The 24,043-nt window shown below is 49.9% G+C and overlaps 1 protein-coding gene across 1 annotated transcript in view; it reads left to right on the forward strand.

Moving 5' to 3' along the window:
• Arhgap40 (Rho GTPase activating protein 40) overlaps window positions 1-24,043 on the forward strand; it is a 37,368-nt gene that overhangs the window by 7,595 nt on the left and 5,730 nt on the right. Inside the window, exons 2-11 of the mRNA XM_051143704.1 lie at window positions 7,460-7,656; window positions 12,031-12,248; window positions 12,748-12,823; window positions 13,187-13,338; window positions 15,313-15,478; window positions 18,554-18,645; window positions 19,126-19,203; window positions 19,585-19,744; window positions 21,300-21,382; window positions 22,674-22,877. Of these exons, the coding sequence (XP_050999661.1) occupies window positions 7,460-7,656; window positions 12,031-12,248; window positions 12,748-12,823; window positions 13,187-13,338; window positions 15,313-15,478; window positions 18,554-18,645; window positions 19,126-19,203; window positions 19,585-19,744; window positions 21,300-21,382; window positions 22,674-22,877 (1,426 nt within the window). The remainder of the gene's footprint in view (window positions 1-7,459; window positions 7,657-12,030; window positions 12,249-12,747; window positions 12,824-13,186; window positions 13,339-15,312; window positions 15,479-18,553; window positions 18,646-19,125; window positions 19,204-19,584; window positions 19,745-21,299; window positions 21,383-22,673; window positions 22,878-24,043) is intronic.

The following is a 24,043-nucleotide window of genomic DNA, read 5'->3' on the forward strand; positions in this document are numbered from 1 at the left end:
AAGGCCAGAGGTTAAAGTCAGGTGTCTTCCTCTATTGGGCTTTACCAGGAGCTAACCATTTGGCTAGCCTGTCTGGTCAGTGAGTCCTGGAACCTGTCTTTCTGTGTCCCCTGATCCAATGGTAGGGATCCAGATGTATACACCATGTTTGGCTTTTACCTGGGTGCTGGGGCCTCGAACTCAGGTCCTCATGTTTGCACCCCAAGCACTTTGCCCTCGGGACCATCTCTAGTTCCTCTTGGAGATTTTTTGTTTTCTTTTCTTTTCTTTTCTTTTTGTTTTTCGAGACAGGGTCTCTCTGTGTTAGCCTTGGCTGTCCTGGACTCGCTTTGTAGACTAGGCTGGCCTCAAACTCACAGCGATCCACCTGCTTTTGCCCCCCCAATTAAAGGTGTGCGCCACCATGCCTGGCCCCCCTCCTCTCAGAGATTTTAAACACCCTCCGTAACCTCCTCCCTCAAAGTCAGCTAAGATATATTGCAGCCCAGTAGCCATGCCCCCAGGGCCCCTTGGGTTGATTGGGCCACCAAGGTTTCATATCAGGGCACAGGGAAGACTGAGGTGGGTTTTTGGGGTGGGGTGGAGACTGCCTAATGTGGTTAATGATGCGTCTTCTTTCACCTGGCATGTCCAGACTATTTTAGCACATAACCAGCATGAAATATTAATGGACAGACATTTTACATTCAAATGCGGCATCTTCTGAATATGTCACCTGGTTTTCTTTTTTAGCAATGTCAATTGTGATGCTGCCTTTGCAGCTGGAGAGCCCCCCATGTGCACAGAGAGCACAGAGTTACAGCTGGGCGGCGGGTTCCTGCTCCTAAGGTGTCCTGAACACACCTCAATGCCGTGCTAGCTCCTTTTCTCCTTGTGGCAAGATACCCAACAAGGGCAATATATGAACAGAAGGCTCCCTCTGGCCCACAGGGCCTTGTACAGGCGAGGCAGGCAGTCTCCTCAGCCCAGCGAGCACCATCACAATTCAAAGAATGAGTACACTGCCTGAGTCACATTTTTTGTTTTTACTGTTTTGTCTTAAAAGGAAAACTACTGCCCTAGAGGGTTTTTGGGGAGCCCGGCAGGTGATAACGCAACATTCGCAGCGTTTATAACCATTTTCTCCTTCTCCACATGCCCCCAGCTTCACAGACAGCTGTGGAGTCAGTTCTGATGTGCAGTTTGTGCATTGCATACTCTGCACTGTGCAATAGCATGCGCCTCCGCAGGTATGCCATTCATGCATTGGTTCTAGGCTGAGTTCTGACAGAGCGTGGGGCGTGGGGAACCCATGTCTGCGCATATGCTCACAGATAGGTATGCACCCAAGGTTCCCTGCCACAGCATGTGCACATGGCTGTGTCCTGAGATCACTCTTGGGTCTCTGCACTCAGTGGCCTGATTCCCGCCCCTTTCTTAAAACTGAGTCACTTGTTAGGGTTGGAAATGGGAATACGTAAAGTGTACACAGTGCTGGTGGCCCATGCGTGTGGCGTCTGGGAATGTGCATGAGGCAGGAAATGTGGGCTCCTGCCCCTCTTGGCAGAGTTGTTTGGTTGCTCAACAGTAGACCGTGTGAGTCAACTATTGCTGCATAACACATGGTCCTGAACTGGGCACCAGTCATTTATAAAATCGGCAGCCCTTTGTTCTCATTCAAGTGTCTCAGTTTGGCTGAGGGGAGCTAATCTAATCTAGGCTTTCCAGGGCTTGCCCAAAAGCCAAAGGCATGTGGCACACCATCCAGCCACGCCTCCATGGTCATCTCGGGCTATTGCCATTGGCCTTTCTTTCTCTTCGTCTCTAGCCTTTCCCCTCCTCTGATTCTCTGCTCTACAGAGCAAACTTTGGTGCTGGTCCAGCAGTGACAGCCTATTGCACTCCCAGCATGCCCCACTGGGAGGGACCTGTCTCAATCCATCACACCCCAATTTATCATTGCATAACAGTAATTAGGAGACAAGAGGAGGCTCCCGAACAGAGCAGCAGCCCTGTGGCTGGTGTGACAGGGACAGCTGATAGGGCCAAGACAGGCACACACAGGCAGGTGGCAGTCCCTTTCCATGTAGGTGCTGTATCCAACCAATGAGAGAGAAGCCACACCTAGCAGGAAAGGTGCACAGGGGACTTGCCGAGTTCTTGACAACATAGTGGACAGGGTCAGAATGCCTGGGCTGCCCTAGCCTGGCAGGAAACTTTGGACGAACTATTTTCTTGTTCTGCACCTCAGCTTTCTCATCTGCAAATTGGGATAGTAACAATAGGAAGTCGTGAGGACTGAATGGATTGGCGCAGGTGAATGAGGAGTGTCCCCATCCACAGTGACATGATGTTGTTCCCTAGGCAATGCTTGACACATTCTGGTTGCTTCAATGGATGGATGCTCTGGGCGTCCAGTTGGACAGAGGCCAGGTATGCTGCTAAACATCCCTAATGCAAGGGATGGCCCTCACTACCAACAAGTGACCCTCTAGTACCAGGTGAGGGGACCTCACTGTAGGGTTCAGGGCAGAGTCTTGCACAGGCCAGTGCCAGTTCTCTGGAGGCCCATGTTAGGGTCGGTTGCCACTATGGCCACATCACCTACATTTGTGACAAGAGCCTATTCCTTATGTCAATGACCTCTAACATTTATGGCTAGGATAATGGTGTTGCTGCTGTGACTATGTTAATGTACCACAAGGGCTGATTCCCGGCGTGCCAGGCTGAAACACCTGTCCTGCTCCAGCCTTAGTGGCTGCTGGCAAGGAGCCCAGCCACACCTCCACCAGGTCCTGCCCACCAGGTTGTGCCACATTCTTGGTCCCTGGGTCATGTTGACCTTGGCCTCTGAGGAGTTTCTCCCTTCTCTTCTGTGTGGCTCTTAGCCTTTTGTGAGTTCCTGTAGCTCTACCCTGGTCTTCAGCAGAAGCCTTTGCCCCCATAAACTGCTAAGACTGCAGGGCAAAGACCTCTCTTCACCCTGCATTTTATAGAAACCAGACTGAGGAGCGAGAGACATATCTACCATCACACAAGGAATAAGTGAGGTTAGACAGCTGCCAAGGATTTCTAGGGTCTCACTGCCCCATCCTGGGGCCATCGGAGAAAACATAGGAAACTCAGAGAAGAACTTTTTTTTTTCTGAGGCAGGGTTTCTCTGTGTAGCCTTGGCTGTCCTAGACTCACTTTGTAGACCAGGCTAGCTTCGAACTCACAGCAACCCACCTGCCTCTGCCTCCTTGCATGCTGGGATTAAAGGCATTAACCCTCATGACCAGCATAGAAGGACATCTTTGTTGTGTGGCAGCCAGTCCTCTCAGGCCCACTCATCAATGCCCAGGGCCCCTAAACCACCTAGTGTGGCTAATAAGATCCAGGGAGCTAGCTCAGTAGATAAAGTACTCGCCACACAGGGAGACAGTGAGTTCCCCCAGACACATCAACCTGTATCTGTAATGCAGAGCACTCTTGGAGGCAGAGCCAGGGGCTCTGGGGCCCAGTGACCAACCAACCAACCAAGCAGAATCCATGAGGCTTAATGAATGACCCTGCTTCAAGCAATAAGGTGGAAGCTGGGTGTGGTGGTGCACATCTTTAATCCCAGAACTCGGGAGGCAGAGACAGGCGGATCTCTGGGTTCAGATATATATACAGGGAAATAGTGTCTCAAAACCCCCAGATGATGATGATGATGATGATGATGATGATGATGATGATGATGATAATAATAATAATAATAATAATAATAATAATAATAATAATAATGATGTGGAAATGAGCTGAACTCTATATCACACATCTGCCCGTGAACGTGCACACATATACTTACATACACTGCACATATGTGCCCACATACCACACATCAAGAGCTTCTGAGCCTGAAACCTTGCTGATTGGGTGAGTCTCTTGTGGGCCCCCCTCATCTGTCTGGGACTATTTTCTTGTCTGTAAATCGGGGAATACTATGTCCCCTGCATGGGCTAATACATCAGCTTGAAATCTGGCCCTGCTTTTAAGCATGTGCAGGTGCTCGGTAATGTTTCAAATGGGAACGGCAGCTGCAGGCGGCAGTGCTCTGCATGCCTGTGCACACCATGCAGCCAAAAGACACCGGCATCAAGCCAAGCCTTGTTGTGGGGCTCCAGGCAAATCCAGCGACTGTGCTAAACATGCCTCTTCTTGCTAAAAGAGGCCACACAGCATGACGTGATCTTGGGGACAGCAGGTGTGTGGTTCCTTCCCCAAGCTTTCACTTATCCTCTCTGACCTCCCCAGAAAATTCACCATGAGATGGCTGCTTAGCTAGCAAAAGGTGGCGAGGAGGTTGGCCCTTGTTTGGGCTTAGTTGCTTCAGTTTTCAAAGTGTCAGGAAAGCACACGGATGCTTCTAGAGGCAGCTAACTGCAGAGCTCTGTACCAGCAGGAGATGCAAACAGACTCCCCGGGAGGCACTGGCTCTGGCCATCTGGAAAAGCACAGACAGAGCACTGCAGCCAATTTTTATCATTAACAGAAAATTGATCCCCAGTTAGGATGTTTCTTCTGGGAGAAGATGTCCAGCCCTCATCTCTTCTTCCAGACCCTGACACACTCACAGTTTACCACACTTTGGGGGTGAACCGTTGACAGCTCCAGTCGGAGCTCAGTGACGAAGATGCACAGCCAGGGTTCTGGGATACCTATAGCTAGGACAAGCCATGTGTTAAAAAGAGCGCGGAGGTCTTTATGTACAAACGGTTGAAACTCCAAGATGGTAGGGCTGGAGGTGTGTCTCTGTTAGTGCTCATCCAGGCTGCACAGGGCCTGGGGTTTGGTCCTCAGCACTGGAAAACTGGATTTGGTAGTTTGTACCTGTAATCACAATGCTCCAGAAATTCAAGGTCATTCTGTGCCAAGATATATAGTGAGTTTGAAGCCAACCTGGCCTACACGAGATGCTGTGTAAAAAAAAAAAAAAAAAAAAAAAAAAAAAAAAAAAATCCCAGTATGGTGTCAGCCGAACATGTAGCCAGGAATGGAGACTTCCTGTGCACACTCTTCTTCCTGAATGGGCGTGCATACACGGAGCTGACCTTGGGTCCTGGACCACTCCTCCATAATTTAGGAAGACTATGATGGGAGGAAGCTCAGATGGGGCAGGGAAAAATAAATATAAATAAAAAAAGGAGCTAAGAGACCTCACAAGAAAGGAAGCCAGGCAGGTAACAGGAGCAAAGTCAACACAAGGGCCACTTGACGAAAAGTGTCATTATCTCCCGGCTCTTGGACTGAGCCATTCTGCTTCCAGAAGTCTCTCCTCTGATTACCTCTGCACAAAGATGCAGAGCCTGTGCTGCAGCCATCATACTGACAGATGCGAACAGTAAGCCATCACAGGAACTCGCTGACTCCTCCCACATGAGGATCTGTGAAGCCTTACTAAGCACTGACATACCCTTCAGAGCCTGCAGCCCATTAGCAGCGCTCTCGATAGCGATGCTCCCCTGGCCGCCAGGACTCCTGTGAGGCTAGTAGCGAAGCTGAGCCCTAAGGCTCGACTGAGGGGTGAAACTGAGTCACACTGTGTGAAGATTAGGGCGTCTGTCCCAGGCTGGAAGAAGCTGAGGAGATATCCCTCACCCCTGTGTCAGGATCTGCAGGGCTAATTTGGAGAAGGGGCCAGTGGCAAAATTTCCTGCCTTACCAAATTCTGCACATATGATTGCGGTGACTGCCAGCTGGCTCGTGATGAGAAAGAAGTCCCCAGGTCTTTTCATATAAAACTTGTAATCCTCCTGCCTTAGTCTTCCGAGGACTGGCATGATATGTGTGTGCCACTAGCTCAGAAAGATCTGCAGAGGCAACCAGCACCAGCCCTGGGTCCTGTGTTGGCCACGGTGTGAGCTTGCTGGAGGTGCAACTCATAGTGCATTCATACTGTGTAGGTCAACAGGGTCACGGATGTGAATAGAGTGTGCAACCATCATCAAAAATCACCATAGAGCCTTTTATCACCCCAACAGAGATACTGTCTTCCCCTGTAGTCGGTCACAAGTATGTGACCGGTGGTGTGACAGGTATGGCTGTGCTGTTCCAGCTGCCACATAATGTCCACTTGAAAAAGTGGCCCAGCGGAGCTTCACAGAACCTGACATTAAGACTTCCTTCTCTAGGCTGCCATTTTAGATTGGTCCCTACCCCAACAAGATGGCCAGGGCTCACGCGAGAGGAGCGCGCTGCTCTGTAGCAGGGTGGCCTGCACGTTGAGGAGATGGACTTTGCAAAGACAGAGAGGAATGGAGGATGAGCCGGAGTAGGGTGAACTCCATGGCTGCAGTGCCAGGCACTTGGTGGGAAATGGCTAGACAAGAGGCCCGCCCATTCTACTAGGTTCACATTTTACTAATGGCGGGTGCTTCTTCACTCGGGCAGCTGCTGGGTTTGGGTTTTGCTGTGTTCCCAATGACAGGCGCGAAAGTTCCCACCATAGGGTCTTTCTGAATGTGTTCCTCCTTCCCGGAATGTTTCTTTTTCTTTTTTCTTTTCTTTTCTTTCTTTCTTTTTATTTTTTATTTTATTTTATTTGAGACAGGGGTTCTCTGTGTAGCCTTGACTGTCCTGGACTCACCTTGTAGACCAGGCTGGCCTTGAACTCACAGCGATCCACCTGCCTCTGCCTCCCGAGTGCTGGGATTAAAGGTGTGCACCACCACCCTTCTTTTGTTTCTTTAATTTGGACAGTTCAAAGCTTGGAGGAGCTTATTGTTTTTGTTAGAGGAGCCCAGAGAGGTGAAGTGATCTTGACTGGTATCAATACTAAGCTTAAACAGCTATAGAAACATCTAGATATACTCGTTTCTCATTTGAGGAACCTGGGGGTATTGTTCCTCCTCTCCGATAAAGCCAGTTATAGGTCCAACAGCTGGTGGTGTCAGGGTTCCTGTGTTTGGGGCACTATTAGCATCAAGGTCCCCAAAGCCTCTGGCCCTGATCGGAGCATAGAAACCTCATCCTAAGCTCTTTGGTAAACCTGGGCTGTCATTTGCTGGGACCAAGGGACTGACTCTGTCTCATTCTGGAGTTATATGTCTGCAGGAAGTAGAAATTTACTCCATGGTGTGTGGAAGGACAAGAAGGGTCAAGGGTGGGAGTCCCCATACTGCGCAGTCTGGATCATGAGAGTCTGGACTCGGAACTCCAGCTCCATCTCTCATGGCTGCAGAGGCCAGTCTCCTGGGCGATTCTAGGCCTTATCAAGTTGGCAGCTGGGACAAGGACTGTTGGCCTTGCTAAGGGAGCACTCTGGATCTTTAGGTGTCCTTGGCATCAGCAGCATTGCTCGTGACCAAGGTTTGTAAAAGGTCCAAGGGTCCTGGTCAGTTTGCTGAGAGCCGATGTCTGGTATCTGAGCAGCACTAGCTTTAGGACAGACCCAGGCCTGGCACAGCAAGAACTGAACCCGGCCTGACTCCCCCCCACCCCCTTTTCACTTGTACAGCCCTGGCCCCTCTACAGGCCCCACACATCTGCAACAGTGTCCTCTGAGGTCACGCCCTGCCGGCTGCTCCCACTCCCGGCTGTCCTGGGCAGAGAGCTTGTCTATGGATGGCTTCTGGATAGAGGTGGAACAGACCCAACAGCAGAACGGAGTGAAGGAGGAAGACCGTGGTGGGAGCAGAAGTCAGCTCCTGGAAGGTAAGGTGAGCTGGGCCTGAAGGTGGGTGTTAGGGCCTTGCCCCAGGGAGGACAGTGTGTCAGGGGGAAAGCGTCAAGGATTTCCTTGTTGCTTGAACTGTTTGCAGCAGTCACTCCATTGCTCTCCCTGCCATCTGCTTTCTATGCCATTGCTAAGAAAGATTATCCAATAAGGCCAATCAGTGGCCAATCAGTTTCTCGCCCATCTGATGAAATAACTTAGGAAACACCTACTGAGTGTCTCTTGTCTTCCAGACAGTGTGTAGACACTGGGATACAATGGAGAATACAGACAGTCTATGAGGACCTGCCATTCTAGCAGATTCTTTTTTCTTTTCTTTTCTTTTCTTTTTTTCTTTTTTTAAAGATTTACTTATTATGTATATAGTGTTCTGCCTGCAGGCCAGGAGAGGGCACCAGATCTCACACAGTTGGTTGTGAGCCCATGTGGTTGCCGGGAATTGAACTCAGGACCTTTGGAAGAGCAGCCGGTGCTCTTAACCTCTGAGCCATCTCTCCAGCCACCCCCTCCTTTTTTTTTTTTTTTTTTTTTTTTTTTTGCCCCCTAGACAGGGTTTCTCTGTGTGATAGACCTGGCTGTCCTAGACTCACTTTGTATACAAGGCTGGCTTCGAACTCACGGTGCTGGGGTTAAGGGCGTGTGTGCACCATCATGCCCGGATCCATTCTAGCAGATTCTAAGCATTCCATTCAATACTCTTAACTCCCTATCTCTCTCAGGGTGACAGCAGCCACGTGTCCCTGTAACGGCATCATAAGCCCCTAACCACAGGAGTACAGAGCAGCACCGAGCTATTGTTCACATATCACACTGTTCTGGTTGTGTGTGTGTGTGTGACAGGGCTCAGCTGGATCTCCTTCAGTGACAAGCTCAGGGCCATCTGGATCAGTCATCAAAGGGTGTCTTACCCTTGTGTCTGGCAGTGAATGTGACCTCCCACACAGGTGGCCTGGGTCTAGACCACCTCCATGTGGCCTGTGTGTGAGGCCCAGGCCTCCTCACAACATGGCATCTGGGTTTAAGGAGTGAATCCTGAGAAAGAGCTACAGTGGGTGTTCCTGGCCAGCCTTGGAAGACAGCCACCATTGTTTTCTGTGCACCCTACCATCCTGTGTGCACCCACATTCCAGGGGAGAGGAATCAGACCCCATATCTTGGTGAGATGACACTTTCCCTAGCCCACAAGTCTTTCCAGGACTGGCCCGGGGCCTATCACTGCCTCATCTTCCAGTCTGTCACTCCGGCAAGCTCTCCCTCAAGGCCTCCTGCAGTTTCTGACCCTGAAAGCATACTCCCTCCCTTTGTCCCCGCCGCCCCCTCTTTCTAGAACAGTCTTTGTCTGGGTACCTTACAAGATGGTCTGTGCTTGGCCAGCTGCTGGGCTCAGAACGTGCTTCCTGACTTCCCTCTATACCACAGTTCGATAGCTTCCTGCCCCACGTGACTCACTGCTGTAGAACCCCCGTGCCTTCACAGCCCCATAATGCCTGCTCACACACTGCCACACTCCACTTTCCACGAGGCCAGGGCATCAGCAGCCCTTCCCACTTCGGCCTGTGTGCTGGTATCTGGAGCAACTGGGCACGTTCCCTGCTTAGCAAGTGAGGGAGTGACAAGGGCGTGACAGGGGGCCTGCCCACATGGAAACTTTCTGGCCTATGCTTCAGCTTTGCTGCCCTTGGTTGGTCCAATGGACCATTTGAGACTTTCAGGTCTCTAGAGGGCTGAACGGCTGGTGCAGGGGTGAAAAATCCCTGGTGAGGCCAGAGGTGGGTATAGGAGACAGGCTTGTCTGCCTTACACTACTGCCAGCAAGCACATCTAAAACCAAACCTAGGGGTTGGAGTCTGAGTGCTGAAGGCTGGAGCCTTTTCAGACAACAAAAGCAACACAGGGCTTGTGTAGTCTCAGGACAGACAGAACCAAGTGCGTGCGCGGTTCGTTATCATCTGTATTTTAGTTCATGTAGGAACGACAGGTTTCGTTGTGACGTTTGCATACATGTAGGTCATTGTACTGTGCTCATACCACCCGACAGCTGATGCTGTCTCCTGTCCCTGCTCCTGCCGGTCCTTTCTGGGAGTCACTTTCCTTTTAGCTTCTACCCATGGCAGCTGATGGTGAGCACTTCGCTTACAGGGATATGGGTTCTTCACAATAGCTTTTGCTGTTTACTGCTCATGTTTTGCGGGTAGACCTAAAAGAGGGGAGCCCCCAAAACAAGGCAGACTAAAGTCTCATGTACTAACCAACACTATTCAGAAGAGTCACCTGGGGCTGAAGAGATGGCTCAGTGGTTAAGCGTACTGCCTGCTCTTCCAAAGGACCTGGGTTCAATTCCCAACACCCACAGCTGTAGCTCCAAGATCTGACACCCTCACACCAACACACACACAAATTAAAATTAAATAAAGATATTTTTAAAAAAGAAAAAGAAGAATCACCTGACTAAAGTGTACAATCCCAAGGACAAGCTACATGTTGGCAAAAATGTGTGTTTCCATAGAGGGATATAAACAGATAATAGCAGCCAGTTGTAATGAACAATCTGAAGTGAGCTCACTCCTGTCCACTACACCTGGGAAGGGCAGGAAAGCACATTCCAAAAACAACTCCGTGCTTTAAAGAAACTGAGGTCACAGGCTCTTGTTATCTTGCAGTTTTCTTCCTTTTTAAAAAATAATATATTTTATTAATTTATTCATATTACATCTCAATGGTTATCCCATCCCTTGTATCCTCACATTCCTCCCTCCCTCCCATTTTCCCCTTACTCCCCTCCCCTATGACTGTGCCTGAGGAGGACTTCCTCCCCCTGTATATGCTCATAGGGTATCAAGTCTCTTCTTGGTAGCCTGTTATCCTTCCTCTGAGTGCCACCAGGCCTCCCCATCCAGGGGACGTGGTCAAATATGGGGCACCAGAGTTCGTGTGACAGTCAGTCCCCACTCTAACAAGCACTCAGAATTCTCCTCCCATAATTCCATTTGTGGACTGCAAGCAGCCACGAGGCTTTGCTGCATCTGCCTGCCTTTGAGTCAGGACTCGGAAAGGCTTAAGTCCCCCACCCCCCACCCCCTCACCACCCTGGTTTTTTTTCTTTTCTTCTCTCTCTTTCTTCCGGATGCTGGCCAGAGCCTAGACATGCTTCCTCTACTACTTTGTGCTTTCCGTCCTTTGTCCAAAGTTCCCTACCCGCCTCCAAGGTTAACCTCCATGCCAGCTTAACCCAAACACCATGGCCTTTTGTCTCTCTTCTCCCTCCTGCCTCTCTCTGGGCAGCTGCTGAGGTTTAAAGCTTGCCTGTCCTGGGGTTTTTCTTTTGAGCTCTAATAAAATTGTCCTCAAGCTTAAAAACAAAACAAAACAAAATGTGGTTGGTGACTAAGGGGGAACATTTAGTAAGGATAATTAGATCTAAATAAATGTTATACAGGTCTATTAGTTGCCTTTCTTAGTGCTACGCTAGAATAGATGACAGAAAACGATAGTATATAAATATTTATTATGGACATTTTACCTACATGTCTATCTGTGCAACACATGCATGTGGTAACTACAGAGGCCTGAAGAGAATGTCAGCTCCTCTGGAATTGGAGTTACAGACCATGTGGGTGCTGAGGATCGAAGTAGGGTCCTCTGGAAGAGCAGCCAGTACTCTTAACCGCTGAGCCATCTCTCCTGGCCCTTGATTGGCTGCTTTTGAAGCCATCTACTCCTTTTTGACTATCTCGTTGGATCTATGAGGTACAGCTATGTGTCCCTGCCAGCCCTCTTGCAGTTCTGTATAGCTTTCCCGGTGAACGCTTGGCTGTTTCCCCAACAACAAAGCCAGTGGCTCCCCAGGGTGGTGGCCCAGGGGCAGCATCCCAGCCCCTGGCCTGAGCAAAGCCCCTGTAGCTGAGACCGGAAGCTGTTGTTTCAGCCCAGTTTTGCTAGAGGATCCTGGCATTGAACCCAACAAAGACACTATTCCAATATAAAAAACAGAGGGTCTGTGCTGCACATGGCTGCACCTCTATGACCTTGTGGCTAGTGTTTTTGCCAGAACTGGGAGTGGAAGTGATTTTGTGGCTCTATTTCAGAGCCGGAGTGTATGAGGCCCTCCCTGGCTTGCTGTCTCGAAGAGCTCATTCATATGTGTTTAAATCTGGATGCTAGCCAATGCTGTAAGCCCCTACAATTCTCATCTGGGGAGAATTAGGTGCTCATGGGCCTCAATGGGGGCACTGCATGCTCATGTCTGCATGGACATGTGAGTCTATGTGAGGCTTCTATTAGTTAGCATGGCTAAGCCGCATATGGAGTTCTGTGTGTTTATCTGATGTCCCCCCTCTCTGCTCTGTCCAAAGGGGACACTGAGTCCCAGTGGCTACAGGATACAGGCCTCTCAGGTCTTGTTGGTGGCCTGGGATTGGATGGTGATCACCAGGGTCTCCTGTCTACGCTGACACAGACCCAGGTGGCTGCTGTGTGCCGCCGGCTAGACACCCATGCCCGCTCAGCCCGAAAACGACAGAAGACACGCATCAGAGATATCAGGGATATCTTTGGGGTCTTCACTTCAAGGGTGAGTAAGGGCCGTTAGGTGCTGGCTTTCGGGGGTTTCTGACATCACTTCAGCCCTTGGGTGGCTCTCTGCATGCCCCTGTGTCATGTCCCCATGCTGAGTGGGGGTGTTTGTGTGCCAAACATGCTAGTGCATATGTACTTGTTGCCACCGTGTCCTTGGTTGCGTCTGAAAGCTTAGGTTCTGGCAAAGTCACTACCGACACGAACAATGCTTTTCGTTGTCACTTGTGTGTTCTTCTGTCACTGAAGCCTGACAGGCTGTGGGCATATTCTTTCTGGGGTCTGTAGGAAGGACACAACCCTGTGTTTGAAATGATGGGCATCGAAGCCAGCCAATCGGGCCCCGCCCCGTGTTCCTCCCCACCTACCCAGCTGCTAGAGGATCTTGGTAGCGTCTCTGGTTTTCAGTTGTTCTACCCCTGAACGGTTCTTATCTTCCAGGGTCTGTGTGTTGCCTTCCCACAGGACTAATTGAGTGCTGTCTGTAATTTGTATAGGAAGTGGCTTCAGAGAATGGGGCCTTGGGAATAAAATGGACCCAGATCAACTCTGAGGATTTCGCGGCTCCTGTAGGTAAGCGGCCTTCATTTTTCAGGGCCCTGGGAATCCAGGCTGCCGAAGCCTCTCTGTGAAGCAGGAAAAATGCTCCCTTCCACCTTCGGCTGCTTCCTCTCCCTCCCCGCACAGGGGTTTGTAGGGAGAAACTCCAAGGGGACAAGTTGTACCCTTAAATGGACCACTGCCATTAGGCCACGGGGCTCGGCCCAGAAAATCTGTAGCTAGGTGATGATTTTCATGAGCCTTAGCTTTTGCTGGCCCAGGGAATTCGTATCAATTCATGATGGGCCTCAACTAGAACATCACTTCCTGGACGATGGGCCCGAGTCCTTAGCCTAAGAACTTGCTTCCTAGTCAACTCTGTCTTTTGTCTTAAAGGACCCACGGGTGCTAGGGGACCACAGGAGACGGCGGGGATGGAGGAGCTCTTCAGCATGGACTCGGCCTACTCCGAACAAGCTGCAGTGCGTCTACAGAGGGCCCGGCCATCCCCGGGGGGCACCTGTGCCTGGAGCAGGGGCTTGTTGCCGGTGAGGGTGCTGCCTCGAGGTCCTTGGGCTCCGCTCCACCCTTCAGATCCTCATACTTGCCAGGCTGCCAGGCACCCAGAGGGGAAGTTGTTGAATCACTTGATTCCTCCTGCAGCTGTTAGCTGGGCGGCTGCTGCGTGTCAGGAACCAGGAACGGGGCACTGGGAAGCCTCTTCTTCACCTTTCGTCTTTAGAGGATGTTCCCTCATGCACCAGCTGAATCCTCCTCCCCGCTGTTTTTCTGGTTATTTTGTTTGTTTTTAGAGGCAGGGTCTCATTATGTGGTTCTGGCTTCCCCCGGAACTTGCTCTGTAGACCAGGCTGGCCTTGAACTCGCAGAGATCATCCTGCTTCTGCCTCCCAAGTGCTGGGATTAAAGGCGTGCATCACCACCGCCTCTGCTTTTCTAGTTATTTTTAAAAATGAATCTTGGTGTCTGTTGGGGAAGGGAGACCTAGCTTTTTTGGCTTTAGTGTTTTACTTCCCTAATTGCTGAGTTATCTCAGTAAATTGTCATCAATCGTTTATATTTAAGTATTTAAGACTGAAATGTAGGGCCAGCAAAATGGCTCAGTGGATAGAAGCACTTGCCGCCAAGCCTGAGGACCTGAGTGCAGTCTCTGGGTCCCACATGGTAGAAGGACAGACTAGACCACTTCAAGTTGTCTTCTGACTACCACATGTGTGCTGTGACACAAATACACACACACACACACACACACACACACACACACACACACTTAAAGTCAGGGTCTTAACAGGGCAGGCATATCTCTGAGTTTCAAGAGGCCAGACTTGTGAATTCCAGGATGGCCAGAGCTATACAGAGAAAACTTGTCTTGAGAGAAAGAAAGAAAGAAAAAAGAAAGAAAGAAAGTTCTTAACACATATCCATGGCTGTCCTGCACCCTCCAAGTAGACAACGCTGGACCAAACTCAGAGTTCGGCATGCCTCTGCCTCCTGAGTGTTGGCATTAAAAGGGCAAGCCAGCATTTGAATCTATAAAGTAGGATCCCATGGCCTATGTGATATGTTAGCCATAATTATAAAATGCAGCCATGGAATATAATTTGCCTCAATAAATAAAGTGAAAAGTGTTTGACAGATGTAGTGGTGCACACCTTGAATCCCAGCACAAGGAGGCAGAGGCATGGAGATCTCTGTGAGTTAACAACTAGCCTGGTCTACATAAGTAAGAGCCTTTTCCAGTACATACATACATACATACATACATATTAAGGACGACACCTGAGTCAACTTCTGGCCTCCACAAGCAGGGGCATACATGTGTGCACCCACCTGCATGCATACCACACACGCACACATACGAAAAGAAACAAATACAACATCTTCCATCTCTTGTGGTTGCTCTAATGGGACACTGCAGGGTGATCTGATCAAGTTTGTGAGGAACTACCAGAAGATGTGTCCTTCCTGGCCCCCATAATGCTGAAAGTTGCTTGCAGAGCCCCAAAGCGGCCTGTAGGTGGAGCACCTGGGCAACCTTCATTTTTTTCCCGCCCCCCCCCCAAGTCCTGTTTTTTCCCCCACTGCTTATAGGCAGGAATAGGAGCTGACTGTGCAGACCAAGGGTTGGGGCAGAAGCAGAAGCATAGGTGAGATGAACAAAAGACAAGAATAGAAGCAGAATAAGAGGCTTGTGGGCGGTCCCTCTGGTCCAGGCCCTCTTGATGGATTTATGGTGGCTCTGCTACCATTGAGCCTGACACAGTGTTGCCTATAGACTCCTGTTACATTCACAAGGGCTATCTGAGGTAGATACTGTTGACATTTCCAGGCAGAGATTAGGGTTCAGACATTACCATCTGGCAAGAGGCAGAGCTCAGACTTGAGTCCAGTGTGGTCCCCAGATGGGGTCTTACCCACTCTGTGCTTCTCTCACCCAAATGCCTAGGGATGGGCGAGCCTCACCGCATCACCTCCTGACAGGCTATCTCTAATCCCTTTCCTAGAGGTTCAGGATCCTCAAAGGTCGTCTGGGTGTGACCAAGATAGGAGACTTGTCCTCGAGGGACATGAAGAAGATCCCTCCATTGGCTCTGATAGAGCTGACGGCTCTCTATGACATTCTGGGCCTGGACCTGAAGAGGAGCAAAGCTGGGAAGTGGAAAGGCCCAGGTTAGCATGTGTGCCAGAAGACTGGCTGCCCCTCCAAGCTTGCTGCCTTCTGCATCCCTCCTATACCCACTATCTGCCCTATGAACTGGGGCTGCCTACCCTGCTGCTAAGAAGCTTCTGTGTTTCTGATACCTGTAGGGTTTTTTTGTTTGTTTGTTTATATTGTTGTTTCTGCAACTGAAAACAATTTCTAGCCAGTGGCTTGGTGTACCTGTGATGCCAGCTTTTGGGAGTCTGAGACAGAAGGATCATGAGTTTGTGCATAGCTTGGGCTACAGTACAAGATTCTGTTAGAAGAAACCAACCAACCAACCAACCAACCAACCAAGCAAAAACCAATTCATGTTCATTTTATTCCATTCCTATTCGAGTAAATATGGTAAAATACAAAATGGCAGCTACAATGCAGATATATGCAGGATTCACTTTTAGTGTGTTCTTGTTCTCTCTCTCTCTCTCTCTCTCTCTCTCTCTCTCTCTGTGTGTGTGTGTGTGTGTGTGTGTAATTTAGATGCCCTATATGAGAAATATCACAGGGTGAGCCTCCTTTTGAGTCTGGCTTATTTCACTTAACAGGGTGATCTCTGTCAATCTTCCTGTACTTAGCATTTTATTCTTCTCTCTGTCTGAATAAAATGCCATTGCCTGCAGGTACCACAATCCCTTCATCATACATCATTGATGGGCATCTAGGCTGGTTCCACATCTCGGCTATTGTGAGGGGTGTGGCAGTAACGTGGGTGTGGAAGTGTCTGTGTTGCATGGGCTTAGCTCCCTGTGAGGTGTCCTATTGTAGTCCTATAGTTTCTCTTTAGGGTTTGTTTTTATTTTAGGTGTATGGATGACTTGTTTGCATGTATGTCTGTGCACCATGTGTGTGCAGTGCCCTGCAGAGGTCAGAAGAGGGCCTCAGATCCTTTGGAACTGGAATTGATAGCAACCATGTGATTGCTGGGAACCTTACTTGGGTCCTCTGCAAGAGCAACAAGTGCTCTTAACGGCTGAGCAATCTCTCTAGCTGTGAGGGTTTTTTTTTGTTTTGTTTTGTTTTGTTTTGTTTGTTTTTTTTAATGAATCACCATAAGTTTTCCACAGTGACTTCACCAGCAATGTACTGTACGGGGCTTTATTTTTCCCAATATCCTTGTTATCATTTATTAGGTTTTTTTTTTTGATGATTTAATTATTTATTATTTATACAATATTCTGGCTGCATGTGTGCCTGCATGCCAGAAGACGGCACCAGATCTCATTACAGATGATTATGAGCTACCATGTGGTTGCTGGGAATTGAACTCAGGACCTTTGGAAGAACAGCCAGTGCTCTTAACCTCTGAGCCATCTCTCCAGCCCCATTTATTCGTTTTGATGACAGCTGTTCTGCATGGGTGTATGGAATCTCATTACAGTTTTGATTTGCATTTCTCTGATGACTAAGGGTGTTGAATGCCACCTTCTACTATTTATTGGTTATTTGTATTTTTTTTCAGAATTGTGTATTCAATGTGTAACCCTGTTATTAACCGAACAGTTTGGATCTTTGGCATTCAGTTTTTAGAGCTCATATCTTAGACATTGATCTGCTGATTTATATATATAGTTTGGCCACAATTTTCTCTTGCTTTGTAGGCTATCTGGCAATTGTTCCCTTCTCTGTGTAGAAGATTTTTATTTCTTTAATTTCATTCAGTCACATCTGCCAATTCTTGGGGTTATGATTTTGCTCTTGGGATCCTTTCCAGAAAGTTCTTGCCTGTGTCATTATCTTGCTGTGTTTTCCCTAGCCATTCCAGAGGTTCAGGTCTTACATTAAGGTCTTTGATGCATTTCAAGTTTATTGGAGGAGGGAGGGGTGGATAATGGCTCTAATTGTATTCTTCTAGATGTGAAAAATCCAGCTTCCCAGACACTGTTGAGGAGAATTCTTTCCTCCACTTTTGTCAAAAGTTAGGTGGCCATAGCTGTGCAGCTTTATTCCTGGTGTTCTATTTTACCAGTCTGTGTGTATTTTTCTGTCTGGTGTTGTTTTGTCACTGTGGCTCTGAAGCATAGTGTAGCTCAGGTGTTGTGAAGGCTGCTCTTTCTGCTTAGGATTTGCTTCAGCCATTCCCAGGCTTTTGTGTTTCCATGTGAATTTTAGGATTGCTTTCCCAGTTCTGTGGAGGATGTCATTGGAGGGTTGATAATCTGTAATATAGCTGTTTTTACAATACTGACTCTGCCAATCCATGAACGTGGGAGGCTTTTCTGTCCTCTAATGTCTTCCTCTATTTCTGCCTTCAATGATTTAAAGGAAATAATAGTTTTTAGCCGTTACACTATTTTTCTCCCCATGACCACAGTGCAATATATTTAACCATTTCCCCAGAGGGAAACTAGAGGACATGTATTATGTCCAATTTTTTTCCTGGTACAAAACATAGCTACAATTGCTATATCTAATAGTTTTATGCAGCAAAGTTAAAAAAAATGTTTTTTTTGAGACAGAATCTCACCAAATGAGCACAGGCTGGCTTTCGTCTCTCTATCCTCGCCTCCGCCAGCCTCTGGAGTGCTAGGATTACAAGTGTGGTCTATTGTTCTCAGTTCTTATTAAGTTCTGGACACAGGTTACCCTTTAGTGTGTACGTGCTCGCCTCGCCATCTCCCTGCTGGTGTCATGCACTGTTGTTTTTGTTGTGGGTTCTTCAGAGGCAAGGGGATGGCAGATCAGAAAGGCGGAGGGAAGGGTCTAGCAGAGAGGAAAAGGCCAGGAAGAAAGAAAGGACGAGAAGACAATGAAAGGATTTTTCTGAGAACAACCTTAAACCAGGGTGGCTGAGCGTGCCCGGTCTTGGCCCATGCCCACAGAGCTAGGCAGCTCCGCTCTGGTCTGTTGGTGCACAGTAGGGCAGCAGGACAGTTTCCTTTTAGCTCTTCTTATCCCGGGGAGAGGGCTGTGCTGTGGCAGGCCTCATGTCACCATTGCTGAGGCCAGATTCCTCAGTTCCACCTGTCCCCAGAGCTTGATTCTCTAGAAGAATGAGTCTGGTTCGAGTCCTGAGTTGCGCCCTCTGCTCTTCTGACCTCCTGCAGACTCGGGCCTTTTTGGTGTGCCCCTTCACAGCCTTCTGGAAGCTGACCACAGAGTCCTCCCTAGTGCCCAGGTCCCACTGCTCCTGCAAGCCGTAAGTTATTCGCAGCTTGGGCTTGCTTAGCCCTCGGAGGGCTGGCTCTGAGGACCACCTGGGAGATGCCTGCCACAGGGGGAGGAGCCTGGGCTTTAGAGATAGGGACCTGGATTCAAATTCTGCCTCTGGTACCTGCTAGCTAAGAGACCTGGGCTTCTAGAGCCTTCCTTTCGATGTCTGTGAACTGGAGTTCTAACAACAGACTCCTTTAGTTGCGAATTAAGTGAGACAATGTCTCCGAAGCTCTCAGCACAGTACTTGCCTCACGGAGTGATCCGGGAAACCCAGAAGAGCTGGGCTCAGCATGTGCCCAACACATGGGAGACCCCGATTCCACTCCCAGAACTAAGACAGAAGCAACAAGAGCTCTTGCTATTTGAAGGAACCCTTCTAGCACCGCCCTTGCCCCCATTCCCTGTTCTCATGAGACACAGACTCACCCTGCTTGGACCCACTTGTTTTTTCTCCCTTTAATAGTTGCTGTCCTGTCTGGAGAAAAGAGGGCTAGACACAGAAGGCATCCTCAGAGTTCCGGGATCCCAGGCCAGAGTCAAGGTAATGGCTGGCTTTCCCCACCTCTAAAGGCTGCCTCACCTCTCAGGCCTGTGCTGTGCTGCATTTGGATGAGAGAGAGAGAATCGGGTCCTGGCTGGTCTGTGACCTGCCTTTGGTATGGTTGTGGGATTCCAGGATGCAGAAAGGTGGCCTAATAGAGCTGTGGACTCTCGGGGTCACGCTGTCAACACCTGTGGAGTGGAGCCTGCACTAGAGTGGCTCGGCTCAGGATGGCATCCAATCCTCATAGCAAAGGTGTCAGGGAAGTACTGCAGCTGTCCCCGCCTTGCAAGAGGACACTGAAGTCCAGAGTGAGTGGCCAACAATTTCTTCTCGTGAGGAGCTGCAGGCAACTTCTCTTGGTGGTCCTCCTTTCCCTAGGGGCTGGAGCAAAAACTGGAGCGAGACTTCTATGCTGGCCTCGTTAGCTGGGACAAGGTTCATCCCAATGACGCATCTGATTTGCTCAAGAGGTTCCTCCGGAAGCTGCCGGCACCTCTGCTTACAGCCGAGTACCTCCCAGCTTTTGCAACAGTGGCCAGTGCGTGTGGCAGTCCTGTACAGACATGTGCAGGGGGAGGGCAGGAGGTTGGGAGCCCCTTGGCCTTGGTGAGGAAGGTGGAGACGGGCAGGGGGCTGGCCGACTGGATACCTGACCAGACATGTGTCTTCTGGGGTCTGAAGAGGGGGCTGGAAGTGTGTTTGCGTGGATGTGAGCATGTACATGTATGCACAGGCGTGTGTGAGGTGGGTATTGATGCGTGTGCCTATTGAGAGACATACATTTGTATGTGTGTGCATAGAGTGACAGGAGAAAAAGAGCTGGGGCTTTGGCAACTGGACTTGTCATCCGTCCTGACATGGACGAGGGGCCAGATAGCTTTAGTGCTTTTCTTACAAGTTAAGAATGTTGGGTGGGTGGAGCACATGCCATGATGTACACATGGAGGTCAGAGGGCAACTTTCAGGAGTCTGCTCTCTCCTTTCATCATATAGTGCCTTGAGCTCTCAACATCTGGCTTAGGTTGCTGCGGACACCTGTGCGTTCACAAGATGTCAGACCCTCCTAGGTTACACATCCACATAGAATCCTGATTGGGGCGTCTCTACAAGCCTTCCTGAAGAAACCCAGGAAAGCTTTGTGTGCTTGCCCTCCCTGCCTCCATTCCCTCCCTCTTCTCTCTCTCTCTCTCTCTCTCTCTCTCTCTCTCTCTCTCTCTCTCTCTCTCTCTCTCTTCCCCAACCCCACACCCCAACCCCCAACCCCTGGCACTGGAATACACTTGTCAGTCTGTCTAGTCAATCAGTGAGCTTCAGGTTTAGCGAGTGTCTCAAAAACTAAGGTAGAGAACACTTGAGGAAGACACCTACCTGGTGTCCACCTCTGACCTCCACACACACTCCATGTGCCAGCCACCGGAACGCCACCATTCCCTGCAGCAGGCTCCCAGTGTCTCTCTTGCCTTTGTGCCTCGAAGCGTCCTTGTAAAACACGCATCACACCAACGGTTCCCAACACACTTGCAGAAGGTCCTGGCTCCTTCCCAGGCCCTACCCACCTCCTCCTAGATCCTCCCCCCTATAGTAAGACACCCATGGAAGGTGCTCTTCCCCCCTCAGCTTGTCTGTAACATCCACCCCTCTTCTGCCTGGAGCCTCTGACCTCAGGTGTGGGCCAAGCTTTTCCTTTCCCATTCTCTGCTTGCAAAGGGCATCAGGAACTTTCTATTCTGGATGAGTGAGCTAACTATGTCCCCTCCCAGGGATGACTTTCTGGCCCCTGGCCTTCCTGAACCTGGACTATAGTTCAGCTCAGTGTCTGTCTGTCTGGACATATATACAGACACACATGCGCATATGTGAGTGCACCTGCCTTGAGCATGTGTGCTTGCTTTTTACTAACAAAGTGAGGTGAGCATCTTGACCAGCACTGGGTGGACTTCTGTCTGAGCATGCTAGCCAGGAAGTAGTGGCAAGCCTTGTGAGGAAGGGCTGGGCTTCTCAGCCCCAAATTCGCCCCCCCCCTCCAGGAAAAGGCTAGAGCAATGAGGAAGCATCCCTGAGCTTGTTTCTCCCTCTCTCTCCCTCCTCTGCAGACATCCCTGACCTGAAACAGCGCCTACAGGCTCTCCACCTGCTCATCCTCCTCCTACCAGAACCCAACCGCAACACCTTGAAGGTAAACGTGGCTTTTCTGCCCTCAACCTCACTGCTGGCCCTGAAGGTGCTCATCCTTCTGTTTATTGCCTTCACCACACAGCCATACCAGGTGTGAGTGTGGTGACTACCCACCCACACAATCCTTGTCTGAGAGCCTTCCCCAAAGAGAGCAGGGGAGCTCTCAGAGGGCACCTGATTCACTTAGTGCTGGCATCTTCCAGGCCAGGACTGATAAGCCTGGTGATCAGGAAAGAGATGGCTCTTCCCTGAGGGCCTCTCAGAGGCTTTGTATGCCAAAGTCTAGTGCATCTTCAGGGAGGGGCTGGAGCAGCCAGCACATCCCAAACTCAGCTGCTCACTGTCCTTTCCAGCTGTGGGAGGTGTGGTGTGGTCTTGGTGTTCTAAGGAGAGCCAGTTTGGGAAATGGTCTCCTCAGGGTCCTTCACTGTGTGATCTGGGAGTGGGTGCTGAGGTTTGGGGCTGGAGTTGGAGCCGGGAGCTGCCTTGGCTTGGTGACTGCTCCCCACTTCCTGGCTGTCTTTGGGTTTGACTGATGAGGCTGTAAGAGGCCTGGGATCTTCCTCTTGGGCTCTCTACTCCCTGTTAGTCACCAAGAATGACGAAATGTTCTGTTTGTTTGTTTTGGGTGCTACAGGAGCTAGCACAGGAAACCACAGGGTAGAGGATGTGGGTCCTGTAGGTACTCAGTGTAGTTCCTTCCTCCCTTCCTCCTTTCCTTCCTCTCTCCCTTCCTCCCTTTCTTCTCTCCTCCCTCCTTCCCTCCCTTCCTTCCTTCTTCCTTCCTCCCTCTTTTCCTCCCTACCCCCTCCCTCCCTCCTTCCCTCCCTCCCTTCCTTCTTCCTTCCTCCTTCTTTCCCTCCTTTTTATTACTCAGGCTTTTCGTCTTCCTTCCTTTCTAACCACGTATTGTCTTTTCCTTCCCTCCTCCCTTTTCTTTCTTTCCCACCCCCTATTCTTCCTTTCCTTCCCTTTCTTCTTTCGTATCTGTGCATTGTCTTTTCATCTACACATCTTTTCATCCATCCATCCACCCTTCTCTCCCCTTCATCTTTACTATGTGGTCCTTGGCACATTTTTCTAAGCTAGGTTCTTTGTAAAGTGGGTCCAACAGTAAAACTTCCTATGTGGCATGGCTGTGACTTACCATCAGTGAGCTGGCAAACACGTGTGAGAGGCCAGCTGCTGGGCCAGGGGCACAAGGTAGCAATGGGCGGTGGCTAAGACCCACCCCTTCCTGCCCAGACTCCGATAAAGAAGGGCTGTTGTGCAGGCTCTGTGTCCTTCCCTAGGCACTCCTGGAATTCCTCAGGAAAGTGGCAGCCCAGGAGCAGCACAACAAGATGACCTTATGGAATGTTTCCACGGTGATGGCCCCCAATCTTTTCCTGGCCCGAGGGCGGCCTCCCAAGCTCCCCAAGGGTGAGAAGCAGCTGGTGGAAGCTGCAGCTGAAGTGGTGTGCATGATGGTGCAGTACCAGGACCTGCTCTGGACGGTGAGTGATGGCCATGACAGCAAGGCCAGGGCAGGCCGTCCATCACGATTGCCACCGCTCTGTGCTCCCCTGGTGCCACTGTCCACTCCCTGCTATCTAGCATGGACACCATGTTTCCTGCCACCAGTTGGAGGTCTTCCTGTGCAGAGGCCAGCATTTTTCCTTCCCTTGCCTTCAAGTCTAAGAAGTCTACATTTTCTTTCCCTACAACCATACTTTGCTCCCCTTTCAGCCAACTTTCATCCCTCTGGTTCCCCCCACCCCCATCACCCCTAGTTTAGTAGATGGTCGCTGAGATACCAGCAAGAATGTTCCAGCTTTGAGGCTCAGGCGCCTAAGTCCTGCCCAAGAGAGGCTCAAGCCAGACACCAGAGATAGCTCTGTCACCGCCATGAGTGTTGTCCTGAAAACAAGCAAGGCAGCAGGGGCACTTCACAGAGGGGCACCGGGTCCTAGTCTCCTGAAGGTGGAGGTAGGGCAAGAGCCCTGAGTTGATCCTTCTAACACCCAGCGTTCCCACCACACACTTGGCACCATCCACAGGGGCTGCTCAGGTCACTTGCTCACTTTATCGGTCTGCTATCCATTTACCCGTTTGCCCAAACATCTTTCACCCACATATCCACATACCTATTCATCCACTCATCGGTCACCTGCCTACACATCTGTCCAAACGTTTCCCACTTATCCACCACTCACCCATGGACCCACAGATCTAACTATCTACCCATCTTCTTCCCCTCATCCATTTCATGTAGGAGTCCATTTTTTCCTCCCGGCCCCAAACTCTTAGAATAAAGACTCATGAGACTCAAAATATATACTTACAAATACCTAGGCCATGTAGCTGGGCTCTTCTCTGACCAGCTCATAACTTATTATGACCCATTTACTAATCTACATTTTTGCCACGTGGTCTGCTCAGGTACCATGCACCTGCCCTTCTCACATCTTCCCGGTCATGCAGCTGGCTCTATCCCAGAATCCTTTCTCTCTCCGGATATCCCACCTCCTATTTCCTGCCTCGGCTACAGGCCATCAGATTTAAAAACAAAAGGCCAACCAACGAACCAACCAACCAACCAAACAAAAGCCCAGGCGCTGTACCCATATAATACACAAGATATTCTCTCAACGATTTTACCCATCACCCGCCTGGTCAGTCC

This window comes from Acomys russatus, chromosome 4 (genome assembly GCF_903995435.1).
Source record: "Acomys russatus chromosome 4, mAcoRus1.1, whole genome shotgun sequence".
NCBI lineage: Eukaryota > Metazoa > Chordata > Mammalia > Rodentia > Muridae > Acomys > Acomys russatus.